Below are 13206 nucleotides of genomic sequence, written 5' to 3' on the forward strand. Positions count from 1 at the left end.
AAAAGGAAGTGAATGCTTTTCCTTTGACCTCATTTTATCTTGATTTCCAGTTGGAACATGTTACCCATATCAAGGGGTAATTCTCTATAGAATACCCTCACAGCCTCCCAGGGGTGTGCTTCCTAGGTAATTCTGAATCCAGTCAGGTTAACATCTATCACAGGGGTCCCAGAGAAGAAAAATGCCTCTGAAGACTTCAGAAAAGCTATCTAGCCGAGGAGTCAGGAGTAAATCCTCCTTCCCTGAAATGACATTTCTTTTTTTTTAATTTATTTATTTATTAAAGATTTCTGTCTCTTCCTCGCCACCGCCTCCCATTTCCCTCCCCCTCCCCCAATTAAGTTCCCTCCCCCAGCCTGAAAAGCAATCAGGGTTCCCTGTCCTGTGGGAAGTCCAAGGAACCACCACCTCCATCCAGGTCTAGTAAGTTGAGCATCCAAACTGCCTAGGCTCCCACAAAGCCAGTACGTGCAGTAGGATCAAAACCCATTGCCATTGTTCTTGAGTTCTCAGTAGTCCTCATTGTCCGCTATGTTCAGAGAGTCCGGTTTTATCCCAGGCTTTTTCAGACCCAGGCCACCTGGCCTTGGTGAGTTCCTGGAGAGGTTGTGGAGAAAGGGGTACACTCATCCATTGCTGGTGGGAATGCAAACTTGTGCAACCACTTTGGAAAGCAGTGTTTCGGTTTCTCAGGAAATTCGGGATCAACCTACCCCTGAACCCAGCAATACCACTCTTGGGAATATACCCAAGAGAGTCCCTATCATACAACAAAAGTATATGCTCTACGATGTTCATAGCAGCATTGTTTGTGATAGCCAGAACCTGGAAACAACCTAGATGCCCTTCAATGGAAAAATGAATGAAGAAAGTATGGAATATACACATATTAGAGTACTACTCAGCAATAAAAAACAAGGACTTCTTGAATTTTGCATGCAAATGGATGGAAATAGAAAACACTATCCTGAGTGAGGTAAGCCAGACCCAAAAAGAGCAACATGGGATGTACTCACTCATATTTGGTTTCTAGCTGAAATGACATTTCAAAGTAAACCAATGGCTATTATCCAACACTCTGGGTGGACTGAAGAAAAGCACAGAAAAGGCACAAGGCACAAAGACACAAAAATGGTGAGAGTAAGCTTTGTAATGCTAGAACCCAGATTATGAGTTTGGTAACCAACTCTACAGACTGTCTTGTCATTGCAGGCCAAGTTAGACACTTCTCTCAGATAGGGACACAAGAAAGAATACTAGTGAAGAGTCACCAGTGGACACTGTCCAGTTCATAGATAGTGAGGTAGTATCATCCAGGTTGCTTTAGCAAGATTTGACTGAAGTCACCCTGCAGCCAGGAGTAAGAGTGGTAGGCAGTGATGATCCCTCATAATCCCTGTGTATCTATCGACTGTGGGGCTCTTTACACAGATGCAGACAACTCTGGATACCCAGCCCCTGCTGAAGGTGATAAGTCTGATCCATAAAAGAGTCCTAGAACTTTCACTTCTGAAAGGCTGCATAGAACACTAAACATTCTAAACTGTGACCCATTTTGGACCTAAAATTTTATGTCATCAAATGTAGACAGGCATGAAACACTTGTATCCAAATTGAATACTTACTAATAATAAATCATGAAAGTTTTTATTTTGAAATGATTGTGTATAAAACTATAAGGGAGGCCAAGACCTTAGTAGGACCCTAGACGCCATGATGGATGTATCATTCAGGTTGCAAAACTCAGCATGCAGATGGTAACACCTGACACTATGAAAACAAAGACCTAAACCGTCAAAGTCCACAGTTCTGGCAAAGTCTCTAAATGTACTAACCTTGCCTTTTGACTCCTGTAGTTCAGCTTCTGGCTAACTCTTCTTATTAACTGAAATGTGTCAACCCAAGACATGGGTTTTGTGTTTAAAATGTCACCCTGATGAAGGTTTGGGGTTTAGGGTAGCAAACACTTAAACTCCTGTCCAAGCAATTGTCTCTGGTGGCTACCCTACAACATGTACATACATACATATATATGGTTATACTACTTTTTAAAATTAAAAATAAATCTTCAGAGTTACACATATGTGCTTTTTTGTTCTTTTTACAGATAATTAAATCATAGCCTAATTTGATTTTCCAGGATGTAATAAATCAGCCAATATTTTTCAGAGTTGATCATTACTTTGATTTCATAATTTCCAACAATGAAAATGATGCTTCAAATAATAGGTAGCACAAAAAGATTAAGGTTTATTTAGGGCCATATCAAAATGTGAAAATTATGTCCTAATATGATAGTTTATTTAATTATCTTATTTTTATTCATATCCTTCCTCCACCTCTAAATCACCTTTAAATGCATTCTCAAGCATCGTCAAGATTTGCTCGTAGATCTAAAAGAAACTCCTCAGCTCAGGACCAACTGCTGGTTTCTTTCTCCAGCAAGTCAGAAAACTAGTGATCTCCTTCAAGCAGTCTTCTTTATTTATTTCTATTTTTTTTTATTTTTTCCCCAACACTACTTATTGCAACTGTCATTATTCCATGCACAAGTTCGTGCCCACACTCCACCCCTTGTATGCCTAAACTAGAGCCTCACCCAGGGTTGTGAGTTGAAAGCCAATAGCAGCGATAGCAGTCTGGAGTAACAATTTTAGCCTGGAAATCCCAGACAGTTCCTCAGGGGGCTTCAAGGCGCACAGCCATTTCAGAACCCACAAGGGGGCGCTTTCTGATGTGCTCAGATCATGGCCCGCAAGTACTTCTACTTCGACTATGACTTTTACCGGGTGAACTTCTATGAGGAAGAAATAATGACTGAACCTGAGAAAACAGTGGCCTACACGATAAACAGTGGCAGCTTTGACCAGGGAGTCATAGAGGCCCTGAATAATCTGTTCTGTGAGGGCCAGAAGAGCTCTGTCGACGACCACAGCTACCAGGACTGGGATATAAGTAACAGCCAAGACATTGAGCAAGAAGAGGTGGAGATGGCCATGAACATGGTCGAAGCCAGTGAACAGCCATTAGTCAAGATTCGCCAGAAACCATACATATTCACGCCTGGACAGCTGTGGGAACTGCGAGCAGTCTTTGAAGAAACTCAGTACCCAGACGCCATCAGACGGTATGTATCGGGTCTGTCCTTTAGGACTTTGGGCTCCTTCTCCTCTCCCCTGGCCTCTCCTCAGTCTTGTTGAAAGTTTGTAATATTTTTGAGATTCAGAATACTGACTCATAATAAGCATAGCTTTTTGCCATTGAGGTACAAGCTCCTCAGGGAACCTCAGCGCACGGGAGCCTAGGTGGGAGCCACAGGAGTGCGCCCTCTGGCGAGCTAAGGGCATTGGCCTCACTCTGAGGAAGAAAGCCGCGAAACTTGAGGGTGACCCATGCAGCAGACAGAGGTGGCTTTTTTTTGTAAAGGAATCTCAGGCTCCCTGCATGAGCTGTGTTGCATGTAGGGGACCACAGCCTCTTTTTAGTTTTGTTGAATCGGAGTCTGAGTTGTACAGGCTGGACTTGAACCGACTTGGTAGCCCAATCAGTCCTTGAAGTTGTGATCGATCCTTCTGCCACAGCTTCTTCAGTACCTGAGATTACTGGTTTGTGTCATCAGGCTTGACTTCCTATCCATTCTTGGCCCTGAATCCACAATCTTCACCTGACTCTTTGATGATGTTTAAGGGGAGTTGTTGTCTAGAAGTCCTAAGTAAAGTCTGTTTTCTCCATCCATTAAAGAATTCAAAGACGGAAAGATCCCGGGCACAACAGGCGGCAATGGTACTTACTAAAAGTACTAAAAGTGAAGTAGGAAACACACACAGTGAGGCATGCGAGAGAGAGAGAGAGAGAGAGAGAGAGAGAGAGAGAGAGAGAGAGAGAGAGAGACAGAGACAGAGAGAGAGGAGAGAGAGAGACAGAGAGAGAGAGACAGAGAGAGACAGGAGGAGGAGGAGAGGAGAGGAGAGAGAGAGAGAGAGACAGAGAGAGACAGAGAGACAGAGGAGGAGGAGGAGAGGAGAGGAGAGGAGAAGAGAGGAGAGGAGAGGAGAGAGAGACGGAGACGGAGGAGGAGGAGGAGAGGAGAGAGAGAGAGAGAGAGAGAGAGAGAGAGAGAGAGAGAGAGAGAGAGAGGAGAGAGAGAGACAGAGAGAGAGACAGAGAGAGACAGGAGGAGGAGGAGAGGAGAGGAGAGAGAGAGAGACAGAGAGAGAGAGGAGAGAGAGAGACAGAGAGAGAAACAGAGAGAGACAGAGAGAGAGAGACAAAGGAGGAGGAGGAGAGGAGAGGGAGAGAGAGAGAGAGAGAGAGAGAGAGAGAGAGAGAGAGAGGAAGAAGGAGGAGGAGGAGGAGGAGGAGAGGAGAGGAGAGGAGAGAGAGAGAGAGAGAGAGAGAGAGAGAGAGACTCCCCACAAAGTAGAAAGGGGAATCTGAAAACGAAATGGTTTTCATTTGGAGAACTGGAAGTTTTCAGCTGACTAGTCCTCTCATAAACTGAACCATGTTTAGGACAGACCTAGAACATAGGGGAGCAGGCTGGAAAATTAGCCAACGGCAGGAGAAAACGACTACTAGGCCTTTGGCTCAGGTAAAGAGGGTGAGAGAGAAGCAGAAAGTTTGCTCTCTTAATAGTTTGAGGCCTCTTTCCCTGTATGTCTGCAGGTCAGGTCTAGCTCTTGGTCCCTCAAGACCATACCTCTTGGGTGACCAAGGTTGAACTTTCCATGCATCCTGGTGCAAACCAGGTCTCCAAAATGCTCACTGACCACTCCTTTGGTTCCTTTCTGTTTAAAAAGTGTCCAAAATTAAACACAGAAACATAAAGGGCATTGCTTAAATCAAATCTGAAGGTGAGAACTCAGCAGACTGAAGTCTTCTCAAGTGATTTGGGGATAGGTCCCTGGGAGTCTCTATGACGCCACAGCAAAACCTGAACCCATTAAATAAGTGCCCTTTCCATGCCCCTAGTCCCCACCTACCACCCTCTTGTTTATTTGTCCTCTCTATATGATTCCTCTAAGGACCTCATATAAGGAAAATCAGGCAGAATTTGTCCTTCCTGAACTAAGCTGCCTCGATTAGTATGTCTTTGAGCCTTGTCGGTGTGTTAGCATCAGACAAAATTTCTGCTTTCTCGGGGGTCAGTCATACCCAAACACCCCTATGCACAGCCATGTGAAAAGCTATCTGGGCAGATTTTCCCTGTGGCCCATGTGGCTTGTGCTTCACTGGTGTGATCTAGTGGAGCAGACAAATGCTTTTAGAACTCCATCTCAGTCACTCGGGGTGCACACCCAGAATCAGACTTGTGTCATGGGATCATCCCTGCTCACTATTTGAGGAACCACCTCACCCTTCCTTTGCGCTGTACTATTTGACATTTCCCCAGAGGGAGCATCATGTTTCCAATGTCTTCAGGGACTCACCGTGCTTTATTCTGTGGGTGTTGTTAGTAGCCACCTTCTGAGTGTGAGGACCTTCTGGGTGTGGTTTGAACTGCTTTTCACTACTGCTGCCTGAATTTCCCTGTGTTTATGGATACCGTGACCTATGTTCGTGGTCAAATACGTCTTTAGCAAGGTCTTTTTCTCCTATCTAAGTCAGGGTGTGTTTTGTGGTGAGTTATTGGTGTTCAAATTTGCTGTCTGATTGCATGTAATGTTTTCTTCCCAGAATCATTTCTTTCAATACACAGAAATACTAAAATCTGCTAAACATCCACATTTATCATTTCATTTGTATTGCCTGTGTGGGGCCTGCCTTTTGTGTGCAAAATTTTTCAGAGATCAAATATCCGGAAGAATGAAGACTTGTGTGCCCTCACAAACATACCATTCGGCCGTCACTTTGCATAGTTATCTGTACCTAGTGGCACAGATCTATAACCTCAGCCACATGGGAGGGAGATCCAGAAAGAGAGACACTTCCAGGTTTTGCAGGGTTCAGGAGGATGCTCAAGGTCAGCAGAAGCAGCTTAGTGAAACTCTGTTTCAAAATAAGCCTGAAAAACACATAAATACAAATATAATTATAAAAATACAGCTCAGTGTTAGACCCCTTGCCTAGCATATCTGGGATTGTAGGTTCAATTCCTGATGTCACAAAATATGTATAATTTGTATGTGGCAGATATAGACACACACAAATTTTCTTTTTTCTTTTGTTTATATATATTTTCAAATCAGGGTTTCTCTGTGTAATAGCCCCGTCTGTCCTGGAACTCTCTCTGTAGACTAGGCTGGTCTCAAACTCACAGAGAGCCACCTGCCTCTGCCTCCCGAGTGCTGGGATTAAAGGTGTGCACCACCACCACTCTCTCTCTCTCATACATTACATCCCTACTACAGTTTCCTTTCCCTCCACTACTCTCAGCCTCCCCAGACTCCCCTGATCCCCTGTCCACTGCTCCCACACTTCCCTTCAAACCACTTCTACATAAAGCTCCTTCTAAAGGTTGCTGAAAAGTCTGCTTATAGAGGTATGAGGGGAGATAGCAATTATTTACATTTTATTAAAATATTTTTCATGCAATATATTTTAACCATATTTTTCTCTCTCCCAACTCCTCCCATATCCTCCTTAACCATTCAACTTCATGAACTTTCTCTTTCTCAAAAACAAAGGGAAAAAAACAGAAAAAAACAACAAAACCATAACCCAAATCAAAGAAGACAAACTTAAAAAAGAAAACAAGACAAGAAGTAACAGAACAAAACAAAAGGTTCACACACACACACACACACACACACACACACACACACACACACACAAAATACAGTATCTTTTGTGTTGGCCAACTACTCTGGACATGGGGCCTGCCCTGGAGTGTTGTGCTGATGATGGTGTCCTTTGCTGTCCAGAAGCATACAGAAGCTTTTCAGTTTCATGAGGTCCCATTTAGTAACTTTTAGTCTTAGTGCCTGTGCTACTGGTGATCTGTTCAAAAGGTCTTTTCCTGTGTCAATGAGTTCAAGGTTATTTATTACTTTCTTTGAGACAGGGTTTCTTACAGGCCTGCTGTGTTTCCTTCTCAGCTTGCTATGTGATTTTGGAAACATAACGTGACCTCTCTGTTTTATTCTATTAGGTTCAGTGTATCTGGGTGTATGTCTATAATAGTAATTTTTTTCTCTTGGTGGATTTTTTTCTTTAATGGATATATAGTGTTCTTTCTTACCTTGTCTGATTAGTTTTGTTTTGAAGTCTCTCAGATATTAAAATAGCTACACCTGCTTGCATCTTGGTTCCGTTTGCTTGGAATGCCATTTCCCATCCTGTTACTCTAAGGTAACATCTGTCCTTGCTGTCCTTGGTTTGTGAGCTGTTTCTTGAATGCAGCACAAAGATGGATCCCATTTTCTTACCAAATCTGTTAGTCTGTGTTTTCTGGTGTGTGTGGGGAAGAATATAGACCATTAAATTAGATAGTTTTTAATGATCGGTGTTTACTGATTTCTGTTATTTTGTTGTGGTGTAGCATTTTTCCATCATTTGATTAACTATTGTGAGATTATTTATTCCTTGTGTCCTCTTGGATTCAGTTAACTTTCTCTCTTCAGCCTGAAATTTCCTTCTAGTGCCTTCTGCCGAGCTGTATGGGTGGACAGAAATTGCCCAAATTTGCTTTTCTCTTGAAATGTTTTTTTCTTTCTCTGTTAACTGTGGTTAGTAGTTTTGCTGGATCTAGTAGTCTGATCTGACATCTGTGGTCTCTTAGGGCTTCTACAACATCTAACCAATCCCTCCCGGCATTCAGACTCTCCAATGGGCCCATCTTTACATGTGACGTGGTCCTTTTCCCTTGAAGCTTTTAATATTCTTTCTTTGTTCTATATCTTTAGTGTTTTAATTATGTGACAAAGGTATTTTCTTTTCTGCTCCAGTCTATTTGGTGTTCTGTATGCTTCTTGTACCTTAATAAGCATCTCTTTCTTTAGAGTGGGTGAGTTTTCCTTCATGATTTTATTGAAAAGACTTTTTGTGCTTTTGGTGTGTGTTTTTCTCCTTCTCTATACCTATTATTCATAGGTATGGTGTTTAAATATTGTCCCAGATTTCCTGGGTTAATTATGTCTGGATATTTATTTTTAATATTTAACACTTTCTTTGACCAAGATATTCATTTTTCTACCTTGTCTTCAAGATGTGAAACTCTATCTTCCATGTCTTTTAATCTGTTGTTGAGACTTTCATATAAAGTTTTTGTTCGACATCCTGAGTTTTTCACTTCTCTTTTTATTTCATTCTGGGTTTTCTTTGGTGATTCTATTTCTTTGTTAAATTCTACTTTCATGTCTGGAATTGTTTTTACTTGTGTTTTTTTTTTTTGGCAAGTTTTTGTGGTCTTTCAGACATTTATTTGGATCTTCTTTAAGGTATTTGAACATATTAATAATTGGTGTCTTGAAGTCCTTGTCTTATGCTTCAGCTAAATCGCTTTTCTTATAGCCTATCACAATAGAGTTGCTGACATCTTGAGGAAGCATGTTGTATTGATTCATGTTTGTGTTTGGCGCTGGGATCTAGGCATCTGAAGCTACGATGTTTGAGGTGTTTCTTAGTGTAGACATCTGGTGTCGTATTTGTTGGGTGGGTCCTTTGGTCCCAGTCAAGTGTAGCTGCTGTGGGTAGCTGTGTCCCAGCAAGTATGGTGGCTGAGGGTCCTTGGCAGAATTGTTTTGCACTTCAATGGGGAGTCACAAAGGGATGGAGCTGAGCTGAGAGGGGCAGTGGGGAAGAACTAGAGTTATTCTGCATCTGCACCAGGAGGCTGAGTCCCTAAGAGATTGGGTTGGGCTAGGCGGAGGGCCTCCTGAAGGCAGGCTGCAACAGAACTAATGGTGGAGGAAGGTCATTGGCTAATAAAGGAACTGCCTTGGCCCATTTTATTGGTTAGAACATAGGTAGGTGGAGTAAACAGAATAGAACGCTGGGAGGAAGAGGAAGTGAGCTCAGAATCCACAGCTCTCCTCTCTGGAGCAGACGCCTCAGAGAGATGCCATGCCCCAGCTCTGACCCAGGATGGACTTAGGCTAGAATCTTCCTGGTAAGACTGGTGCTCACAGATTATTAGAGATGGGTTGATCGGGATATCAGAATTAGCCAGTAAGGGCTAGAGCTAAAGGGCCAAGCAGTGTTTAAATGAATACAGTTTGTGTGTTGTTATTTTGGGCATAAGCTAGTCAGGCGGCTGGGGTGTTGGGGACACAGCCCCGCCGCTCCTTATTACTACAAAGTAAGCCGGAACTGGGATTTGTATATAAAATAATATTGTTCTAAAAATAAAATAAAAAGAATAAGTATGGAGAGCAAGATATTAAATTTTAAAATATACATGGAATGTACTAATTATAGTTAATTCCATGCCTAGTATGGAATATTAAATATTTGTCTTTTTTCTCTTCACAGAAGAGAACTGGCAGAGCTCATGAATGTGGATGAACAGAAGGTGAAGGTCAGTCAGCCTGTGTATTTAGTTTACCAGAGTGCTGATCTCAGAGTTGCCTCCGGACATGGATGACTTTGCCCTAGGCACATGAAACTACTTTATTTTTTCCTTGTGTCTTATGCTGGGGGAAAAGATCTGGAATATGAGACCTTGGCAAACGGAAAATGGAAAAGGAAAACTTTAGCTAATGTTTACTCCGTGCGGGGCAGTCAATTGTGATCCTAAAATAAAAGCAAAACCAAATATATAGCATCTACACCTCTGTCTGTCTGTCTCTCTCATGTATGTATAAATGTGTATATATACATGTGTGTATATAGTATCTATGTTGCATAAATATTTTGCATGTGTGTGTGTGTGGCATAATTAACATTTGATTCCGTGTAACACAAAAGAGTGCTTCACAGGGGTCTCCTGGTGAGTATCATTTTGAAACTCAGGGTGACTTGGAAATGATCATATGGCTGTAGGGAATATCTTGGTTGTAAAACAGAACATGTGCACTTGGTAAAAGAATGAATGAATGACAAACTAAAGGGGAAATGGGATAATTGAGCCATGAAATATTTTTTCATAAACTAAAGCATTTTCCTATCATGTGAGACAAATGTGGAAAGAGAACTTAAAGTTCAAGAGGGTAAGTTTCTTTGTTTCTTTTAGAAGGTTTTGAAAAGGTGATTCAGACAGTGGTGGTTCTACATTTAGTTTCTGGTGTTATTATATCTCATATCCAGGAAAAATATTTCCCCAAGTTCCCACTAGGGCAGAGGAGTCAGTTCTTGAATACAAAGGGAGTTCATGACCACCAGGAATACAGGAGACTGTTTCTAAGGACAATTTTGAAAGAATAACTGTAAGCCTGTGCACATAGAGCTTGGTACATGACTCTAATTGTGTGTGCAGAATAAAGGGTTTGGTATTGTGTGTAATGAATTTTTCTTTGTTTTTCTGGTAGTGACATACAACCCAGGAACTATGAAACTGTAGGCAGGTCATTGGCCATGAAATGGCTAGTAGCTTCAGCCATACAAAGCATGTGAGCACTTAAAAACTGCATTGTGGGTTCAAAAGAGATTCATAGGGTCAAATGAGAGCAGCAACTGCTAAATATGTTAATCGAACCCTTCTCTCCCTCGGATTTCAGGACTGGTTTAACAACAAGAGAGCTAAACTTAGGAAGAACCAGAGGGCAATACTGAGAAAAAAGCATTCCCCTGCTATCAACGACAACCTTGATATGAAGACTCTGGTGGAGACCAAGAACATCTTCATTCTCCAGGAGCAAGTGGGAGATGGGCTCTTCTGGTGTCGCAGGAAGTTTGTCGCCCATACTGGCCAGGACATTCCTATCTTTCTCTCCTTATATTAGCAATAAAGCACAGTTTATCCATTTACAACTTGTGTGTGCCCTCCACAGAAAAGGATGTGTTTTATTACAATTTGTACAGAAGTCAGCTCAGAGCAGGTGAGGGATAGAAACACATACCGGTCATTGGAATGCATAGCAGCCACTGGAACACATAGCAGTCACTGGAACACATAACGTTCACTGGAACACACAGCAGTCACTGGAACACATAATGGTCACTGGAACACACAGTGGTCACTGGAACACATGGTGGTCACTGGAACATATAGCAGACACTGGAACACATAGTGGTCACTGGAAATCACAGCGGTCACTGGAACACATAGAAGCCAGAAAAACACATAGTGGTCACTGGAACACATAGTGGTTATTGGAACACATAGCGGTCACTGGAACACACAGTGATCACCGGAACACACAGTGATCACTGGAACACATAGCGGTCACTGGAACACATAGTGATCACTGGAACACATAGCGGTCACTGGAACACTTAGGGGTTATTGGAACACATAGCAGCCAGAAAAACACATAGTGGTCACTGGATCACACAGTGGTCACTAGAACACATAGCAGTCACAGGAACACATAGTGGTCACTGGAACACACAGTGGTCCCTGGAACACACAGCAGTCACTGGAACACATAGCGGTCACTGGAACACATAGTGGTCACTGGAACACACAGTGGTCCCTGGAACACACAGCAGTCACTGGAACACATAGTGGACACTGGAACACATAGCAGTCACTGGGACACACAGTGTTCACTGGAACACATAGTAGCCACTGGAACACAGTGCTCAGAAGAACACATAGACACTGGAACACACAGTAATCACTTGAACACATAGTGGTCGCTGGAACACACTGCGGTCACTGGAACACACAGCGGTCACTGCAACACATAGCAGTCACTGGAACACATAGTGGTTATTGGAACACATAGCAGTCACTGGAACACATAGTGGTTATTGGAATGCACAGTAATCACTGGAACACATAGTGGTCGCTGGAACACACAGTGGTCACTGGAACACACTGCGGTCACTGGAACACACAGCGGTCACTGGAACACATACCAGTCACTGGAACACATAGTGGTTATTGGAACACATAGCAGTCACTGGAACACATAGTGGTTATTGGAATGCACAGTAATCACTGGAACACATAGTGGTCGCTGGAACACACAGTGGTCACTGGAACACACTGCGGTCACTGGAAAACATAGTGGTCACTGGAACACATAGTGATCACTGGAGCACATGGTGGCCACTGGAACACACAGTGGTCACTGGAAAACATAGAAGTCACTGGAAGACACAGCGATCACTGGAACACATAGTGGTCACTGGAACACATAGTGGCCACTCGAACACATAGTGATCACTGGAACACATAGCAGACACTGGAACACACAGCAGTCACTGGAACACATAGAGGTCACTGGAACACATAGTGATCACTGGAACACATAGTAGCCACTGGAACACAGTGCTCAGTAGAACACATAGTCACTGGAACACACAGTTGTCACTGGAACACATAGAGTCACAGAAACACACAGCGGTCACTGGAACACATACCAGTCATTGGAACACATAGCTGTCACATGTCCCTGGCAGAACAAGGGAAGGCTGTGCCTCAGCAGCATTCATGAGCAGTACTTCTCTAGCTTCATGTTCTGCTGCAACCTCCTAGGTGCCTATATAGAACTCTCCTGAGACTTGTATGATAAGACAACTAGCCTACCAATTCTGGCATGGTGTCTGTGGAGAGGGTCTTGGGGGAAGGGGGTGTGAGCAGCATCAGGAGACCATGGACATGAGCACTGGGCAGTGGCAGCTGCAGCTATGTGTGTCTAAGCAGCTAACATTCCTGACAAAACAGATATGTCCAGGAAAAATATGGAACCAGAAACTCGGAGGAAGGGAAGGGCTGGTTGGTGGTTACTACCTTTGCCCACCCCTGTAGGGCAAGCAGGTAAGGAAAGTACACAGTATAATCTCTCCCATTTTTAATTGCTATTCTGACCCTCTTCAGCAAATTCTCATTTTGTCATTTTTCAGAGAGAACGGTTTAGAAGTGACCTCATCTTGTCAAAATATTAAAGGTTGTTTTAAGGACTTACTAGTGTTGTTATGCCATGGCTGGTGATATACATGGGAGGCCTGCCCTTTTCTAAAGAGAAAGTGGGGGAGAGTTTGAGGGCAGGGACTAAGAGGGGTCAGGGGTCTCAAGAGAATAAGTCAAAGGCAATGAATCTACGTGGACTACTACGTGGAGTAACAAGGGCCAAGAGACAGCACTTGATCACCAAAGGCAGGTAAGTTTTCAACAGAGGCAGGGTCATGATTACAGTGGACAGATGTGTGTAGACCTAT

The 13206-nt window shown here is 43.0% G+C and overlaps 1 protein-coding gene across 1 annotated transcript; it reads left to right on the plus strand.

The window, feature by feature from the left end:
- Positions 1-2747: 2747 nt before the first annotated feature.
- Positions 2748-10820, plus strand: LOC142840343 (uncharacterized). Its single transcript, XM_075956905.1, has 3 exons — positions 2748-3127; positions 9412-9457; positions 10596-10820. The coding sequence occupies exons 1-3, from the start codon at positions 2748-2750 to the stop codon at positions 10818-10820; spliced, it is 651 nt and encodes a 216-aa protein (XP_075813020.1).
- Positions 10821-13206: the final 2386 nt, after the last annotated feature.

The sequence above is a fragment of the Microtus pennsylvanicus genome, chromosome X, assembly GCF_037038515.1.
Source record: "Microtus pennsylvanicus isolate mMicPen1 chromosome X, mMicPen1.hap1, whole genome shotgun sequence".
Lineage (NCBI taxonomy): Eukaryota > Metazoa > Chordata > Mammalia > Rodentia > Cricetidae > Microtus > Microtus pennsylvanicus.

Bases quoted from the DNA above. Each gene is read 5' to 3' on its own strand.
- LOC142840343 (XM_075956905.1), top strand. From the start codon at position 2,748: ATGGCCCGCAAGTACTTCTACTTCGACTATGACTTTTACCGGGTGAAC. The intron at 3,128-9,411 runs GTATGTATCGGG...TTCTCTTCACAG, and splicing joins TACCCAGACGCCATCAGACG to AAGAGAACTGGCAGAGCTCA. The intron at 9,458-10,595 runs GTCAGTCAGCCT...CTCGGATTTCAG, and splicing joins TGGATGAACAGAAGGTGAAG to GACTGGTTTAACAACAAGAG.